The sequence below is a fragment of the Lipotes vexillifer genome, unplaced genomic scaffold (genome assembly GCF_000442215.2).
Source record: "Lipotes vexillifer unplaced genomic scaffold, Lipotes_vexillifer_v1.1 scaffold418, whole genome shotgun sequence".
NCBI lineage: Eukaryota > Metazoa > Chordata > Mammalia > Artiodactyla > Lipotidae > Lipotes > Lipotes vexillifer.
This window is the reverse complement of record NW_006798629.1, coordinates 5,174,193-5,193,362: the sequence shown is the minus strand read 5'-3', so window position 1 is coordinate 5,193,362 and position 19,170 is coordinate 5,174,193. Positions and strand designations below refer to the sequence as shown.

The 19,170-nt window shown below is 45.1% G+C and overlaps 1 protein-coding gene across 1 annotated transcript in view; it reads left to right on the top strand.

Moving 5' to 3' along the window:
- PLCL2 (phospholipase C like 2) overlaps positions 1 to 19,170 on the top strand; it is a 198,318-nt gene that overhangs the window by 143,936 nt on the left and 35,212 nt on the right. The window contains exon 5 of the mRNA XM_007470619.1: positions 1,420 to 1,495. Within this exon, the coding sequence (XP_007470681.1) occupies positions 1,420 to 1,495 (76 nt within the window). The remainder of the gene's footprint in view (positions 1 to 1,419; positions 1,496 to 19,170) is intronic.

The window sequence follows — 19,170 nt, the reverse complement described above, 5'->3', positions numbered from 1 at the left end:
TTCCTGCTCAGCGGCTGCCCACAGGATACCTTCTGTGAATAACGAATGAAGGCATAAATGAACACCTGCTTTGGCCTTCAAACCTCACAGTGTTTACTGTAATTTTCTCGGAACAGTGGAAGTTGATAAATGCTGTGTGACTCACTTTAAGAATCTGGTGTACTTCTTAAGAGGCGTGTTGATTATGCTTTAGTTTAAATAAGTATAACTAATAAAATATGGTGTTCTTCGAGTTACATAAATAATCCAACCTACGTATATTTAGTTTCTATAAAATAATTACTATGGCAGCTAGTGATAAATACTATAAAGAAAACCAAGGCAGAATTTAAAGGAATGAACAATGATGGATTGGTATTTGTTACACAAAATAGAATGGCCCTGTAAAAGAGATGAGTAACATTAGCATGTGAAATATTTAAATACAAAAAGCTCATAATCAACAGGGACCTACTGTATAGCACAGGGATCTCTACTTACTATTCTGTAATAACCTATATGGGAAAAGAATCTGAAAAAGAATAGATACATGTATATGAATAACTGAATCACTTAGCTGTTCACCTGAAAATAACACAACACTGTAAATCAACTATACTCTGATATAAAATAAAAATTAAATTAAAAACAAAAACAAAAAGCTAGAGTCTACAATTATGGCAACGATCATAATTGTCCCCATTTGAGCCATGAGAACTGAATCTGGCCATCCCATTTTCATAGTGATTTTAGAACCAAAAAGTTTACTTCAGACACATCTTTCCCCAGCATTTTGGTGAGCTAAATAAAATAATAATAAAATAATTGGTCAGCTGTACCCTGTTCCTTTTTCTTAATTCAAGCGCGGCTTCTAAAACAAGCACATGCAATTTAGAACAAGAACTCAACACTGAATTTTTTAAATCACTGATAGGCACATTAAAACTACTTGTTTGAGTGATAGCATTAGTGATGCATCAAAGAAATGCTGTTTTTTGATCCTCAACCTAAGCTTTACACTGATTCAGATGGAGGCATCTTGGCTGAGGTGAGAAAGGCATGTAGGTGCTGGAGCTTTCCATAAGGTGATGCAGGAGGTTTTGTTAAAATGAAGGACAGATTGGATGTGCACACAAATTTATTTGTAGCTTTTCACATTGAAACGAACTCAGGTACTGGCTTGAGGTTCAAATCCAGTGTTGTGCAAGCCTAACCACCCGAGGAATATACTCATCACAGTCTGGTCTAAGCCCTTGTGTGGGGAGATGTGACTGTATCATTTAACATGTACACACATGAACTTGAGTAGTGGGACGTCAGATGGAGGGACGAGTCGCTGCATCCCCTCAGCCGCGTTGGGGGAAGAGCCTCGCGCCCGAGAGCGGACCCTCCTGTGTCCAGCTGTCTGTGTGACCTCCTGTCTGGATGTTTCCTCTGCAGATGATCCAGTCCCTCAAGGCGTTGATTGAAAATGCAGACGCTGTGTATGAAAAGATTGTACACTGTCAGAAGGCAGGTGAGTGAGAATTTGTTTCTTTTCTTTAAAATAAAGTTAGTAGTTTGCCCCTGAGCTATTTCATCTTTTTGATACTATATCAAGAAAACCAGATATAAAAAGTATTTCTTCATGGCTAAAGAAAATACTAATTCACTGGTTCTCAAGCTTGGATAATAGACTCACCTCGGGGGGAACTTTTAAAATATATTGGCATGGTCTGGGGTGTGGCTTAAGCGTTCATAGCTGTTAAAGGTTCCCAGGCGTTTCTAAGCCGCAGCCCAGATTGAGACCCTCTGCGCTAAATCTCTTCCACCTCCGTGGGCACCAGTTACAGCCTCTTGAAATTGTTAATGCACTGGCATTTTCACATGCTGAGGAATTCATTCATTTCACAACCAAATGCTATACTAGATTACAAAATTCTACTTACATAAACAACCGTCTCAGTAATTTTTAGCTGTGATAAAACCAAAAAGTCAAGTGTTCTGCATTGTAATAAGAATAGGCAAAATGCAATTCTTTCAGTTTTCAAATTTTGAGTGTCAGTTTGGAAGGTTCTAATGTGGAGAATATTTGTAATTCATAAATAAGAGTATCTGTCCTTAATTTCTAGGGTTTTTGGTTTCTGTTCTTTCAAATCAAGAGGCCATAACTGTTACCTGGCCGTAAAAAAAAGTCATCTCTTATCTCAGAAATGAACTCGTTTAAAATAGATGAAAGGCAAAGATACATGCGACAATTTCTCTTTTGGTGTTTAGTGAAGAATATGCACGTTAGTGACTAATCAAGAGACAAAAATCCTCATCTTGTTAGCAAAATATTATTAGCAAAGTAATCTTTCTACTTCTAGCCCTTTCTGGGACACTTACGACCACAATTAAAGCAAGTTACGTCAAATGCCACTTTTTATCATGTCACTACCCTATACAAAATCATTGAGTAGCTGACCAAATCTAAACTTCTAACTTCCTATGCAAAGTCATTGCCAACTGGCCCACCCACTTTGCCAATGTTATATTAAAAAGTATTAATTAAGTCATCTGTTCATTTATTTAATAAATATGTTTTGAACTTGTACTATGCCTAAGATACTTGTAAGAGCTGCTACATACCAAAATATTTTAAAAAATAAGCAAGATTGGTTTTTGTCTTCTAGAACCTTCAAATCAAACAGAACGTATGGAAGTAACCACGCACAGTCAGACGCACTGAGTACTTACTGTGTGTGACTCAGGAGCCTGAACTCGGCTTGTGAGGCAGTGGGGAACCCCTGGTTTTTTAGTGGAAGGGGAGAGAAGCTGAGCTTTCAGGTGACCATCATAATAGCTGTGTGCAGAGGACTGTTGTGGGCAGGGCCCGCTGGAGGTTGTCGGGAACAGTGAGGAAGATGTGAGGTTGTTCGTGCAGCCGGGCTTTGGGCTGCCCCACCTCCTCTGCCATTCCCTGTGTGTTTCCACTTAGATTTCCACAAGGTAGCACCTCTGTCTCCCTCCTCTCTGCCAGTCTTTCCTTGTCTTCTTCTCATCTCATTAGTCTCCCAGGGGCTTTCCTGATTCCGGGACGTGTGTTCCGGACCCATTCCATTCAGCCCTTCGGACGTGTATCTGGTTCAGCCGATCAAGCCTCTTCGGTCACTGTGTCTTTTATTAACGTGTCCCATCTTCCAAACCGGACAGTGACCTCCTGTGCATCAGGCTTGCATGCTGAGTGACTCTCTCTGTTTTACCCGAGACATCTGTTCTAACATCTGCACAGCGGAGTCGCTCAGATACCAACTGGCTAAATGGGATTTGACTTTTATGAAGTATTCGATTCTATTAAATGCATGTATTGCTATGAGAATTGTGGACCGTTAGAATCTGAAACCACAATTTATCGGAAAAAAAGAACTGGCTCTTCAGTTAACAATTTGAGTTATTGGCAATTCTTTGCAACTTCCTTGGCTTATGGAATTTGATAATGTCTGGCATCATGCAGCTTCGTGTTGTTTTTCTGTTCAGTTTCAGTAAGGGATACGTTTGCTTGTATTTGAAAAGCTGAAGAGTCTTGTCTGTTAAGGGTTTTGCTTGGGGAGGTAGGAGTGGGGATAACCGCTGTGTAATGGTCTGAGTTGCTGCGGGTTGAAAGCCCTTCAGAAGCACATATCGATCATCTCCCGGTTTCATAATTACTGCCGACCGCCTACACAGCCCTTCTGTTGTCCCAAGTGCTTATTTTAGAGTCTCTTGATCTTTGTTTCTGATGTTTACCGTTATCGTAAGGCATATCGTTCTTAGTCATCTGAAGAGTTGCTAATTTGTATTGGGCTCAATAGCATTTGCATAAGATTTTACTTTTGGTGAGTAAATTGTTCTGCTTGCAGATCTTTAATCTCACAGTGACAAAGTGAAGATATAGGTCACCAAAGTGCTGGAAGAGAGGATTATTTTAGAAGTATTCCACACTTTTAAACATAAACCTATATTCTTATTAGATAAACCTTCACGTAAATAACTGAAAATAAGGAGTTACACGCCACCCGCCTCCAGTCCCGTGCTGAAAAGTGCGCCCAGTTGGGACAGGTTCAGACCTGTGTAACTGATTTTTTGGAGCTAGAAATGAGTCTGCTGAGGCCGTTATTGGGAGGAGAGACTGAGGCCGGGGAGGAACACCTTGTAAGTGAAGATCCACAGCCAAGGTGGGCCAGGAAGCTGCTCGCGCAGCAGACAGGGACCCAAAGGGACCAAGGAAGGGAGGTGAGAACAGCCCGGTGAGGGGCAGTTGGGGCAGCCTGTGTAGCCCACTCTTTTAAGACGAGAATATGCCAGCACAGAAGTTTGGTGGGTTAAAGGGAAATCTTAATAAGAAAACCACGTTCCTAGGAATATGGAAGATCCAGTGAAGAGGTGAAGAGAAAGATGCTAAAGGATGAGCCCAGGATAAAGGATGCAGGAAGTGAGGGGGGCAGGAATCAAGCGTGGCTGTGAGACACTTGACTAGGAAAGGGAGAGCCGTGGCGTGTAGACGCATCCTGGGGTGGTGGAGTGTTTTCCACTGAGAAGGGGGGGACGCCGGCTCTTGGGTGCGGTGGAAGGGGGGACAGGAAGGGCAGGATGTGGAGCATTTGCTCAGAGCCAGAGGCCAGTGGTGCCAGCGACAGGGACGGACTGAATGTTGGGATCGCGGGGAGGGATGTGGGACGAATGGATCTGGGCTGCCATGCGAGTGAGAAAGACAGAGGAGTGGTGGATGGTACGGCCGTGCGGGAACGGGTCTGTGTGAAGTAACGAGCACACGTCCTACTGGGTCTAAAAAATGCTTGTTCTCCCAGGAAGTATCCAAGTGGGTGATGGAAAGGAACACACGCGGGGGTGGGGGTGGGGGGCAGGGCCGGAATCTCCAGAGGGAGAAGCATTGTAAAAGTTCATACAAGTTCTTTTTCAAAAGTTTATAAAAGCTGATAAAAGATTAGCCGGATTCTTTCAGGGGAAACATCTTTTCCACTTGCTGATGTCTAGCTCTTTCTCTCCTTCAATGGCCCCAAAACGGCAGCCTGTGTTTGAATTTTAGTCAGTCACTGAATCGATCTGTTCCGTAAAGAATAGGAAGATGATCTAGGAGGTAGTCCAGACTGCTTTGCTTCGGTGCATTGGATGTTTTCATCAGGTGAGTTTAAATGGAAAATCATTTGTTCTCTGGGAAGAAAAAAAGAAATCAACGACTTATTTCCTGCCAATAGCTTACTTCCTGTCCAAGATGGTGCATTAACACATGCATTTAATGTCCACTCCTTTCTGAGCCTCATTAAAATGACAGTAGGGTTTTTTTTTTTTTAAATAAAAAACTTACAAGGACAAAGAAAATGGGAGCAACAAAATTTGGGAAACAAGGAAAAGGAAAGTTGACTTAGCTGACTCAAGAAAGCTGAGCCTGAAGCTGGTGGGGATGGGGGCACAGTCTGACTTCGTGGAGACCCCAGCAGGCTGGCACCTGGTGGCAGCAGATGCCTCTGGGGGTCGGGGTAAAGGTGGGAATAAAAGGGGAGAGCTGTCCGAAAGCTGGATTCAGGAGCAGCTTGGTCCCAGACGGCGGAGAGTCCTGACGGTGGGGAGCTTGAAAATAGCCAAATTCTCATCCTTCATCTGGGCAGTTTAATAAGTAACTCTTGGGGGAAAAAATCTAAACAGTATATGCCTGTTACTTAGCAATAGGGACATAGATACTCAAAAATGAAACAAACTCAGCTACAGGGGTTGAATGTTAACTGCTTCTGGAGAGGGGGGATTGGGGACAGCTCTTTATCTTTAAACTAGGTGTATGCATCCTTCTGCCAAACATTAAATCACTGCTAAATTTAAACTTAATTTAATTTACTAAGTTTAAGAAAGAGGAAGGAAGGGATGGAGCTGTGGAAGCTGCGGCAGGAATCCTTGACCTGTGTGGTCCTGGAGGAGGCGTGGCCACGCCCACCAGGCTTGGGGCCAGGTGGGTGAGGCAGGTGCTTGCCGCCCAGGACCCCTGCCACCCTGGCTTTCTGGGCAGGCCAGGTGCAGAGGTGGTGTCTGCACCCAGTGGGCGAAAGCCGCTGGCTCCTCTTCTGGCAGGAGAGTCGGGTCCCTGCAAGTAGAAGCAGAAGCTTCTGTTCTGAAAGCTCTGAGGGCTCCCATGCATGGCAGGGGTGCACCATTACTGAGTAAAGTGGAATGGAAGGCAGCTTTCGAAATAACAAAAGCTTTAATTGCCCTTCATTTTAATCTGCTTACTGGAAATTTTTCTGTAATGGATTCTACACATCTCTGCTTTCTTAAATTGGGCTGCCAAAAGTAATTTGAACTTCTGATGACCCAGGGTGGTTATTTGCTGTGGTTAATGCAGCGATGCCCCCAGGAGCCTTAAGTTTTCAGGGCCCTTACGCTGTGCACTGGGGCTTCCAGTTCGGATCCCATCCCAGGGGTCATAGTTTAGTTCCATCTCCTCTCCTTCAGCTTTCACTCCCTACTGCTCCTACAGTTCGTGCTGCATTTCCCACCGCCTGTTTGTACATGACTCTTTTGTTCTCTTTCTGATTTGCTGCTTCTGGTCTGCCGGCCTTTCCCCTGGGACCAAGCTTGATAGATTTATCTTACCTCAAAGCAGAGAGAGCCTGACGCGTCCGTGTGAGGAGAACAAGCAGGATGCCAGGCAGACCTACATGACATTGCTCAGAGGCCTCTGTTGTTTTGCAAACTCCTGGGATTTCAGTGTGTTCTCAGCAGGGAAGGTTTCCGGATAAGTAACCTGTCACCATCCATCACTTGCTTTGCTCACATCATTGTCTGGCTCAACACAGCGAACGTAAAATCATCTGTACGAGTCGTTCTGAAAACACTTCACAGTGTTCCGTTAACAATGTTTGCAAAAGGAAGCCTGGGAGCCTATAACTTTTGTCTTCGCTTCTGTCAGGCTGTTTCTCAGCCCCAGTTTACAGAAGTAAGAGGTTCTTCCCTGGGGATCCAGCACAGGCTCCTGGGCCCCCCTGTACCATGTCTTGCTGTGTGGTATTACGTTAGTCACTCGACTTCCCTCTGGCTCATTTTCCTCCTTCTAAGTGACAGTGAGTTGTATGCGTCCCCGATAGCCCCACGGGTTCTAGAATACAGTGACCTCAGATCGGTTGCCTAAGCAGCAATTTTGGAATGGCCTGATTACAGTCACCTAAAAAGAGAAGATCAAATAAGTAATCCCATGCGATGGCACGGGTGCATGAGTTGCATGCAGCCTGTCAGCGTGCGTTTCAAGGGGGAGAGTTAATGCCTCACTTTGAAGGTGAAGAGTGACCTCTCTGAAGGTGAGACACGTGAACGCTTAACTCCTTTGGGACCCTCGGCCTCTCTCCTCTTCTAAGAATCACCAGATGCTCTGCCAGGCACTTTAATTAACTAACAGTGAAGCCACAGAAGCCAAGAAGTAGCAAGGTCATTGTCGGTGGGCCAGCCTGCCCCCCGCCCCATCCTTCTTAATTCCCTCAGAAGGAACCTTTGCTGATGGTAAGGGAGGGTAGAGGGATGATCACAAAAGTGACAACCAGGCCAACTCAGGCAGGAAGGCTAAACGAGCAAGCAGTGTGTAGGACCCAGCTGTCTCACCACGCCCCGCCGTCTCAGGTGCCCATCACCCCATGCTGCCTTCAGCCGACCACATAGCTGTCGTCGCAGCAGGATTTCCTACAGGTGTGGTCAGAGTCTCCAAGGGACACTTGTGTAAAGTGCAGTTTCTTTGCTTCGCCCCCCAGTATTGAATCCTCGGGGTGGCGGCCCAGGAATTTGCATTTGAACGAGAAACTCTCTTTAGAGGGTGGAGCTCAGAGAGGCCCCTCCTGGGTTCACGCTCACCTCTGAGCCTCTCCCCACCCCTCCCCGCCCTGCAAAGGGTGACTGCTCTGAGCCTGCCTGCCGGATTGATGAGAGCGATTCCTTCTTCCCAGCACGGCTTTCACTGGTGACGTTTCCCAGTGCCAGGAGTGAAGGGGAGGGAGATGGGCGGATGTGTGACCTCCCTGGATATCTGTCCTGTGCGCAGATCCCAGAGCTGTGCTTTCTTGTCACTTCTTCCTCTGCCTCTTCCTTCCCTGTAAACCCAGAGTCTGTGAACACATCACTTTTCATCTAAATGGCAACTCGCAGGCTTCCTGGTGGCGCAGTGGTTGGGAGTCGGCCTGCCAGTGCAGGGGACACAGGTTCAAGCCCTGGTCCGGGAAGATCCCACATGCCGTGGAGCAACTAAGCCCGTGCGCCACAGCTACTGAGCCTGTACTCTAGAGCCCGTGAGCCACAACTCCTGAGCCCACATGCCACAACTACTGCAGCCCGTGTGCCTAGAGCCCGTGCTCTGCAGCAAGAGAAGCCACCGCAATGAGAAGCCCACGCACTGCAACGAAGAGTAGCCCCTGCTCGCCACAACTAGAGAAAGCCCGTTCACAGCAACGAAGACCCAACACAGCCAAAAATCAATCAATCAATCAATCAATCAATAAATGGCAACTCTCAGCATCTCAGCAGATTATCTTCTGGGGAGGGGTCAGGCTTCCTTCAACTCTGGCACTCCCGTAAAAATCATTTTTGTTATTATTCCATCATACTTGTTTATTAAATTTGAGAAAAACCACAAGTCAAGTAAAGTCCACAGTAAATTAAATCATCTTTCTCAAATACCAGAAGGTTTTATACACACACAAACACACACACACACACACACACACACATATCTGATTAGGTATTCTTGGATCGAAAATGAAGTAAATAGCCTAGATGGTCTCTAAGGCTTTTTCTGTCTTTCAAATTCTGTGGTATACAAATCATATGATATGATATATGATATATAATATAATGTAAATAAGGGACTGTAGTGGGTAAAGTGAACAAATGCATTCTAAGAATGTTTTAACAATATTTAGAGGTAAATTTTCTAAGAATAAGGAATTTGAAACAATTTTAATTAACCTGTATTCTTTCATTGTAGGTCAGTGCCTTGTCAAAAATATGTCATTACACGTGTTAACATAGTAAAGGAAAAATGCAGTCGCGCATCTGTGGAATGTGTTTAATGCTGTACTAAGTATTTATTAGAGGTGCAAAAACTAATGCACGGTCTCTGCTACCATTGAAAGTTACAAAACACAACCAAGCCAGTAGATTAGGCAATGGGTATAAGTGGAATCTGAGAGAGGGAGCAGGCCAGGGGGGGTTGTTGGTAGGGAAGGGCTAGGGATTGAACTAGGGGCTTGAGAGAGGCCTGTATGGTCCGTGTGAGGAGAGCGGAGGGACGGGGCTTTTCTGGTGGGCCAGAGGGGAGCGGCTTCGTCGTCCAGCTGTGCTTTCCATGCACATGACGTATGTTGTCCTGTCCAAAGGGAAATGTTTGCTTTGGGAAGCAGCAGAAATTAGGGTTGGAAGTAGAGGTTGGGTTCTATGACGGGAGCCTTTTAATTCAAGGGTAAAGTGTTTGGCATTGACTTCTAAGGCCAACATTGCCCAAAGTCTGATTTGAGGAACGATAGTCATATGCTCCTGGGGCAAAGGGTTTCATCACCAAATCTTCATAACACAACGTATTCCCCTTTGGAGATCCTTAGGACACATCAGCATGCTAAATGTTCCCTAGTTCAACTCAGCATTTCCCAAACCAAATGTATTTGGTTATAAAGCCCTTCTTTCAAGCTCTGTCTGTCAACGTCTTGAACACTTCTGGAATCTGCCATAGGCCGTGGGGTCATGAAATAGTTTGGGACAGGCCTGGGGACTCACTGATTGACCCATCTCTCTCTCCTCTGCCCTCCGTGTTCCAATAGTCCACACAGCACTGGAATGTGGGGGCCTGAGCTACTGGGGTAGGGGGAAGGTGATTGTGAAGGTCTGGTTCAGGCGTGCTGGGCCTGGGATCATGTAGGGTGGCTGTCTTGGTCCAGTCGGGCTGCTATAACAAAGTATCACAGACCAGAGGGCTTAAAACTACAGAGACTTACCTCTCACAGCTCGGGAGGCTGGAAGTCCAAGATCGCGAGGTGAGGGCCCATTTCCTGGTTCGGAGCTGGCACTTTCTTGCAGGGTCCTCACATGGTGGGAGGGGTAGAGCTTTAAAAGAGCACTAATCCCTTTCATGAGGGTTCCATACTCCTGACCTAAGGACCTCCCAAAGGTCCCACCTCCTAACACCATCCCTTTGGGCATGAGGGTTGCAACGTATGGATTGGGGTCGGGCAGGGGGACACAAAACAGACCATGGCAGAGGGTCAAATGGAAATAGCACGTTATTGAAGCAGCTGTAGTAAAGCTTGGGGTGGAGTGGCGTCTCCAGATAGAATTAGTAGCATCCAAATGGAGGAGTTATTTGAATGGATGAGTTCTTGGGTTTTTTTTTTTAATTAATTTGTATTGGAGTATAGTTGCTTTACGATGTTGTATTGCTTTCTACTGTGCAGCAAAGTGAAACAGCTCTACGTATACGTACATCCCTTCTTTTTTGGATTTCCTTCCCGTTTAGGTCACCACAGAGCATTGAGTAGAGTTCCCTGTGCTATGGATGAGTTCTTTAATGGAGAAAGGGTTGGGAGGAAATCTAGGCAATCCCAGGATATGATTACGAGTTTGTATTCATAATTCAGAACTGGATATTTTGCTTCAACCTCAAACCTTAAAAACAACCCGGCACATCTGAGCCCCTACCCTGCTCTACTTTTTTTTTTTTTTTTTTTCCTTTAGCAGTCATTACCTTCCAACCACAGTATCATTTGCTTATGTCCCTTGGTTATTGTGTGTCTCCTTCCAACTAGAATGTTAACTTCTTGAGAGCAGGGAGCTTTGTTATTCATATCATCTCCCACCGACGCCAAGAGCAGCGCCTTGCCAAAGCTGGCACTCAGTAAATATTTGTTGAATTGAATTGAACGTGGAATGCTGCGGTTATTCGTCCATTTGTTTCTTCACAGACGTTCATCAGGGTCCTACTCTCTGTCTGAGGGAGGCTGGGGACCTCACTTCCCCGCCCCAGGGCTCTAGGCCGAGCGCAGAAGAGGCACAAGCAGAATCCTCACTGCACAGGGGACTTGGTCCTCTGGTGAGAGGACAGCACAGCCCGTGACTGACCCATCGGGTCAGCATGGAACCAGAGTTTGGAGCTGCAGTTGACTCAGGAAAGTGGTTTGGGAGCAAGGCTGGTGGGGTGGGAATTCCAGGAGGGAGAGGAGCTCCCGCAGGGACAGCCAGGCCCAGGCCAGCAGTGGCCGCGGCACAGACGGGAGATAGCACAGACCCAGAAGCTGCAGCAAAACATTCAAACACACACACACACACACACACACACACACACACACACACACACACACAGCCCTTTGATGGATTAGACTGCATGCAAAGAATTCTGTATGCCAAAAAGGATCAGAAGCAAAGCTGCAACAACAACGAGAAACTGAGAAAAAAATGTTAGCAATACGTATTAGGAAAGGCTAATATCCCTAATAACACCAGGACCTCCTAAAATGAGTCTGAAAAAGGCCAGCAACCCTCATGTTTGTATTCTTTGCAAAGAATATGAACACAGTTCACAACAAGGGAAATTCAAAAGACTAAAATGAAAGGATGTCCAGACTCACCCATAAACGATGCAAACCTGCTACAGGTAGAGGGACAGTTATGAACGCAGAGTCTAAACTCCGGCCTTCTCAAAACTGAAGTCGAGTCACGGGAGACAGAAAATAAAAAAGCAAGTAAATACAACACTCACTGTGTCCGACAGTGGTGAGTTTTTTGGAATCAGTGAGGCAGAGGGGGACAGGGCGGGGGCAGGGGTGGGCAGCGGCTCTTTTCAATAAAGTGCTCAGCCAGGACCTCAGGGAACCGGTGACATCTGTGCAGGCATGACTGGAGGCAGAGAGCAAGCTCATCAGATATCTGGAAGGAGATTATTTCAGGAAGACTGGCCACCTGGCTACAGTGTTGGGAGCGAGGGGCCGGGAGGGCAGGAGCCAGGTGACAACGGGCCAGGCTGTTGCGAGGACGCCAGCTCTGCTCTCAGAGAGATGGAAGCTCTTCCTGAGGATCTGAGCAGAAGAGTGGCTGCATCTGATAAGCAGGGGGTAAGGGGTGGGGACGAAAGCAGGGGCTGGAGGACCACCCAGGAGGCTTTTGCAACCATCCAGGCCACTGAACGGCTTGATCTGGGGGGGAATCTGGGCGGTGGTGATGGCTATCAGGATTTATTCATGGATTGGACGTGGGGCAGGAGGAATGAGGGCAGGACTTCAGGATTCTTGGTTGGGTTCTCTTTACCAAGATGGAAAGGACTGTGGGGAGAGGGTTTGAGATGGAAGATCAGAGGTTTGGATGTAGATGTGTTAAGTTTGGTCTGCCTGGTTGACTTCCAAGTCTGAAGTTCAGAGAGAGGTCCAGACTGGAGGCAATGAATTTGGAAGCCATGGGCACGAAAGTGGTCTTTCAAGCTTGGAGACCGAGCTCTTCTAAGCAGTGACAATAAATAGAGAAGATGGAGCCCTGGGCTTTCACCGTTTGGACGTTGGGGAGACACAGGAGAGCGACCCCGGAGGTTAGGGTGCAGCCAGACGGTTCGGAGGAGGACGCTGTGATCTCCTGGAGAATGAGGTGTTTCAAGGAGATGCCACTTTTCACGCATCAGATCCAAACGTTCATATCAAAGACCCCAGAGTTCCGTCACACACAGATCATGACTGATGGGTGGGCATATAGGGGAAACTGGGAACTGTCACGTTGTTAGGGGGTATAAATTGGGTCCACACCTAGGGAAGGCCACATGGCAGTAAATTTCGGAATTACGAATCATGTACACTTTGAACCAGTAATTCCTATTTTTTTTAGAGTTTATTCTAAAGATTTGATCACATATTTGGGGAAATACACGTGTATAGAGTTTTCTTTGTAACACTGAGAACCGCCTAGATGTTACACCTAAGTGTTTAATAGGAGGGTCCTTGTTAAATATGCTATGATAGATCCATATGTTGGGACATTATGCTACCCCTTCAAAAAGAATAAAGAAATATGTATGTGTATATATTCACCTGCACAGACTACATATATATACCTATATAAGGAAGATCTTATATACACATAAAGGTAAAAAAACATGTATGTGTGTGTGTTTGTGTGTGTGTGTGTGTGTGTGTGTATACATAGTTTAAAAAGGCAAGGCGGGGCTTCCGTGGTGGCGCAGTGGTTGAGAGTCCGCCTGCCGATGCAGGGGACACGGGTTCGTGCCCCGGTCTGGGAGGATCCCACATGCCGCGGAGCGGCTGGGCCCGTGAGCCGTGGCCGCTGAGCCTGCGCGTCCGGAGCCTGTGCTCCGCAACGGGAGAGGCCACAACAGTGAGAGGCCCACGTACCACAAAAAAAAAAACCAAACAAACAAACCCTAAAAAGGCAAGGCAAACAGTGTGTGCTATTTGCGCATGTGTTTTTTTAAAATTAATTTATTATTTACCTTTGGCTGTGTTGGGTCTTCATTGCTATGCGCTGGTTTTCTCTAGTTGCGGAGAGCTGGGGCTACTCTTCGTTGCAGTGCGCGGGCTTCTCACTGCGGTGGCTTCTCTTATTGCAGAGCGTGGGCTCCAGAGCGCAGGCTTAGTAGTTGTGGCGCACGGGCTTAGCTGCTCCGCAGCATGTGGGATCTATCCCGGACCAGGGCTCGAACCCATGTCCCCTTCCTTGGCAGGCAGATTCTTAATCTCTGTGCCATCAGGGAAGTCCCTGCTTATGTCTTTTAAAAGGTGAGGCAGGAGGCTAGAGCCTTGAGAGATTCTGAGGGCACCGCTCTCTCAGGGAGGGGGTAACGGCGGTTGCGCAGTGGTAGGGGCCAAGGAGGCTGGGTGATGGGGAGGGAAAGGTCGTTCTCCGTATACCAGTCTATACTTTTTAAATTGTTGAGCCGTACGACTATATTATCTGTTCAAAAATGAAAATAAGAGACGTAAAAAGAAAGGGAGAGGTGGACAGGGTTGCGTCCGAGGGCCTCGTGTGTTTGGGTGATCGTGCCCAACTGGTAGAGGGGAAAGGACTGACTTCCGAGGGCCCTCCAGACAAACGTGTCCTCCGTGTGAAAAGCTCATCTTTGAGTGTAACTGGGGTGAAGAGGCCGTTTTGTTTCTCAGCACAGTGGAGTGACGAGGGTCTGCTGTTTGTTCCTCATTTGATCCCAGCCCAGGTGAGTCCCGTGGCCCGTGTTTAGAAGGGTGGCATGGTCACTGGATTCCACAGAGGACGCGAGGGATGCCCCTCCGTCTCACCCAGATTCCCCAGGTGGAGCGCTGGCAGAGGAAGGCGCGCCCCCCCTCACGCGGTGCATTCACGAAGCGCAATGCTGTGGGCGTGGCATCCTTCTGGGTTTCAAGGGTATATTTAAGAGACCTGGTTTATCTATTGCACCTCAGGTAGATAAATGGAATGGGATTGAACAGCTCAAAATGCATCTGAAAATAAGTCGGCTTCTGCTAATGCCAAGGTTGTTTGGGAAGAAGGCCGAGAGAGAGAGGCTACCAACTGGAACTGTATGAAACGTCATGAGGCATTTCTGCGTCTCCATGGAGATTACGGCGTCAGCGCTCACGTGCTGGAGGCACGCCCGAACTTCAGAGCCCTGGGGTTTGGGGGGGCAGAGCGTATACTTTACAAAGCCCGTATATTTTAACACGTTCTATATATATGTTAGTTGGAAAAAATGATCCATCTTTTGTTCTCAAGGGACTTTGATGTTGGGACATGAGACCATGTTATTTTGAGGTACTTGTAAAACTTGACAAATGGACCTCTTGAGTGAGATCCCAGGTAGACTTGTGTTATATGGAATTCCATCTTCCAGGAAATAGCTCACTGTACCTAACTTGGGAAATCTGAAATAAATTAAAATTATAGATATATATTTCTTTTGTCACCATTTGAAATATTCTACAATAAATTAAAATTATAAATATATATTTCTTTTGTCACCATTTGAAATAATCTACCCTATGATTTTGGTTTCTGTTTTCAACACACATAGAAATATTTTTGCACTGGGTATGTTTGTGATAAAAGCGTTTTTAAGGATAGCTAAGTAAGTTTGTAGTTGAAAAAGTAATCTTTAGGTATATAAATTTAAGATCAATATGTCTCTTATGGAGTATTTTTTAAAATTATACTTGCTTCTGAAAATTTTGAGCCGTGTGCTACATGGTACATTTTCGATTCTGATCATTTAGATTGGTATAGAAAATCCCATCCAGAATGTTTGAAAGGTCATCTGCTTCATCTTTGGCATGAATAAATGCCGTTCGTTTCCATCAAAGAGGAAATGCTGCCATGTTTCTGACTGAGCCCCCCTTCCCTTCAAGGCAAAGCCTCTTCATATCTTAGTATTGTATGTATCATGTATTTAAAAATTTTTATTTTAGTTTTATGGCTGTTTGGTTTTCATCTAGGTTTATCTGTGATGGGAGGCAGGAAACTTGATAGGACTGGAAATTTCTCTTTACTACATTGCATTATATTGCAGTTGCACTAATGTTCTTAGCTAATGTGATTATGTATCATCTTTACACTTTATTAATTTTTTTAAAACATGATAATCTGTCAGCACTACATTCCATCTTTTGTCATTAAGCTTTAAGCCCCTCAAAAACAAAGCCTTGAAAATATTTAAGTTGCAGTGTTTTGAAACAATAATTGGAAAATTATGTGAAACAAGCACCTCCCTCTATAAAAAAATCTGAGCTCTTTAACTTTTTGAGAGATGACATGGAAAGAAGCAATAAATTTCTAAAACATGGTTCTTTACATAAGAATCAAATAATATACTTTTGTGTGGCCATACCAATTTTTAAAATTTAACCCTCTGGCTATAAGTGGAAAGGTCCACCGTGGGCCCAGGGCCTGGCCTTGTGTTTTGTTTGTGTGGCCTGTGCCTTCTGTTCCCTTCAGAGCAGAATGAACTACACTCTCGCAGGAATCACTGGCTATGGCCTTTCCATTTGCCCTTCCTCTGCTGTTTGATGACCTACTGTTTATTTCCCTGGTTCTCAAGTTCATTACCAGAAAGGAATTTGAGCATTCCAGAAGCAAATGGTATACATTCTTCTGGTTAACATTCCAGAAGAAAAATAACCCACAGCTCTTTTCTAGAAACACAAACTTGGGATCACGGAGTCGGAGGAACCTAATTGTAGGGTCTTTGGCACAGAGCAGCCAAGGCGCAAAGACAATCCGCTTGACAGAAGAGCAGCCACAGCAGGCCCAGCCAGGGCTGTGCTTGAGATATGGTCGTTTGCTGCTTTCTAGACTTTTCCCCCCAAGTTTTAGTTCATGTTTCCAAGCATGTCATTGAATTTGTGTAATATGCCCACAGCCTTCAAACTTTCATGCTTTTGAACATACCATATATATATATATATATTTCTTTTTATTTTGCGGTACGCGGGCCCCTCACTGTTGTGGCCTCTCCCATTGCGGAGCACAGGCTCCAGACGCGCAGGCTCAGCGGCCATGGCTCACGGGCCCAGCCTCTCCGCGGCATGTGGGATCCTCCCGGACCCGGGCACGAACCCGTGTTGGCAGGCAGACTCCCAACCACTGCGCCACCAGGGGAGCCCCACACCTTGTATTTTGACTGTTAAATGATGTAGCACTGTGAAATTGTATCACCTCATGTTTTTCAAAAGACTGTTTACCTAGTTAGTATTGGTTTTCAAGTGAAGTGTTCTAAAACTTAACAAAGATGTTAATTTCTTTGGCCAGAATTAGCTGTTATCTCTTGCCTCACTTACCACATGGTTTGGCGACTGCAGTGTCTGCTCTTTTACCAGCTCAGGAGGAGCTGGTTTGGGTAGTTTTCCTGCATCTTCTTATCGTTTTAAGAACTGTAAAGGCTCCACTTAACAGCATTATTACAAGCCTGCCTGTGAGGGCGGCTTCTAGGCACTGCACGTGTGTAGACGGATGGTCCCCCTCCCAAAGTGCAGGGCCTGTCACCCTAAAATATCAGCAACGTGGAGAGGCAGGCAAAAGACACATTGATAATCGGTAAGCAAGGGACATGCAAAAAATCAGATAGTTACTTTGTGTAAGTACAAAGGGATGCTTGCCTGTCTGTGGAATTAATAGTGTAGTTAGTAAGAAGGCGGGAAGCAGAACTAACCTCCCAAAGCTGCCCAGAGGTCCATCACCATGAGCGACCAGGTCTTATTCCTGAGCAAAGTAATAGAGGTGCAGGCATCCTGAGGCCCAGCCTGCACCCCGAGGCCGCTGCTGAGCCGTGATGGCTGCTCCGGGGCCCCCGTCTGTGGGGGACAGGCACCCCCAGATCACCTTTCTTTAATCAGAGTTCAGCATTCTTGTCACTCCACTGAGCATACTCTGGCAGCATATATTTTCTTCCTTGTTATGTAAAATTTCAACATAATTGTTTACAATTTTATAATAGGGACAAGGGCAGTCAGCTCTCTCAGAGGATGTGTTTATTCTCATCTTCTCTCTACTCACTAAGAAAACACAGAGTGGTTGTCCTCAAGTTTTCTGAAATGTCAGCTTTTCTGATTGGTTATTTATTTCTTAAGATTAATCTTTACATTACCAGTTGTTTGTAATTTATTCTGTAAAGTTTCACTTTGTAATACATAGTCCTTGCATGCCTACAGAATCTCCCTTTCATAGTATGATCCCTCATACAAAAATCCTAATTTGCTACTGCACCTACAGAGTTTATTTTGGCATTGATTAAAAAAAGCAGAAATTGTACATGTTCTCACATCGTTGTAATGCTGTTGCCCTATTTGTTAGTCTAAGGCCTGTACACTCAGCCATTGTATTCCAGAACAAAGTTATAAAGATTTCTTTCTGAAATGGTTGTCAGTGAGCAGATAATATAAGCACTAGTCCCCTTACCCTGGCTTTCTCCCCATGCTTCTAGAAGTCTGTAGCTTTTTACAGTGTTCAGCATGTGTAAGTAATGGGTCTTAATGGGACTCAACACAGCAGATGGTCAAATGCCCTGTACATGGAGTTTGATCAGTACATGTTATTGGCTGACCAATTAGTGTTATTACTTCAAGCATCAGAAATTACTTTCATTATCCAAAATGATGAGACCTTTTGCATCTCAGTGTTATGAATATTGACTACTGATTACAGAAATAGAGAACTATTGTGAAAAATCCACTTGTTAAAGAAATCTGAGATAATAGTTCAGTTTTCTCTCTTCAAGTAAATATTCCCGATTGTTTCATATCGGAGTCCTTTTTTAAAAAAGGTGAAACTAGAAAACATTAAAAAATAATCTTGTTCGAGATAAAATAATTTAGAAATAGATATTTGTATATGTGAGCTGGGCCAGTCATTTAAAGAAAAAAAAAAAGTAGAATCGTGACTGTCTTGCCCATGTCTGTCTGTCTGTCTGTCTGTCTGTCTCTTCTCTGGCTCCTAACCCCCCACCACCTTCAAACTAAAGAACAAGAAATTTTAAAATAAAAACAACTTAGCTTCTTCGTGGGGGGGCAGGGGAAGGAAGGTGGTAACTTAGTCTTAAAGTTTTTAGTTATCTGATTTTCACCATCTACTTTAAAACTCTGCTCTTCAGACAGATGGTTTGACTTACCGGCGGAGAAGAGATGCTGCTTCTAAGTTTCTTAATAGGATAAGGACGTTTTCACTGGGCTAATGTTTCTTTGCTGAAAATAATTTGGGAAATAGGGAGAACGTTACTTAACATCTAACCCAGACAGGTTCCTTCTATGCACCGTTGATGTGAAGACCTCCTGTGACATGTTAGAATAGATTTCCTGGTAATTTAATATCAAGGGAATGATGCAGTTCGCATCTTGACATATAATCAGATTTCTTTGTTATATATGGGCAGACCCAGTTCCATGGCATGATCTCATTCTCTCTCCCCTTGTATTCCCTTAGAACAGGGTCAGTGCCTGTCTGATACCCCTGCAGTGTTCTACCTCACAGTGTAATTATTGGATACACACAACCATCCCAAGAGCTCATATATTTTTTTTAACATCTTTATTGGAGTATAATTGCTTTACAATGGTGTGTTTTTCTGCTTTTAACAAAGTGAATCAGTTATACATACACATATGTTCCCATATCTCTTCCCTCTTGTGTCTTCCTCCCTCCCACCCTCCCTAACCCACCCCTCTAAGTGGTCACAAAGCACTGAGCTGATCTCCTTAT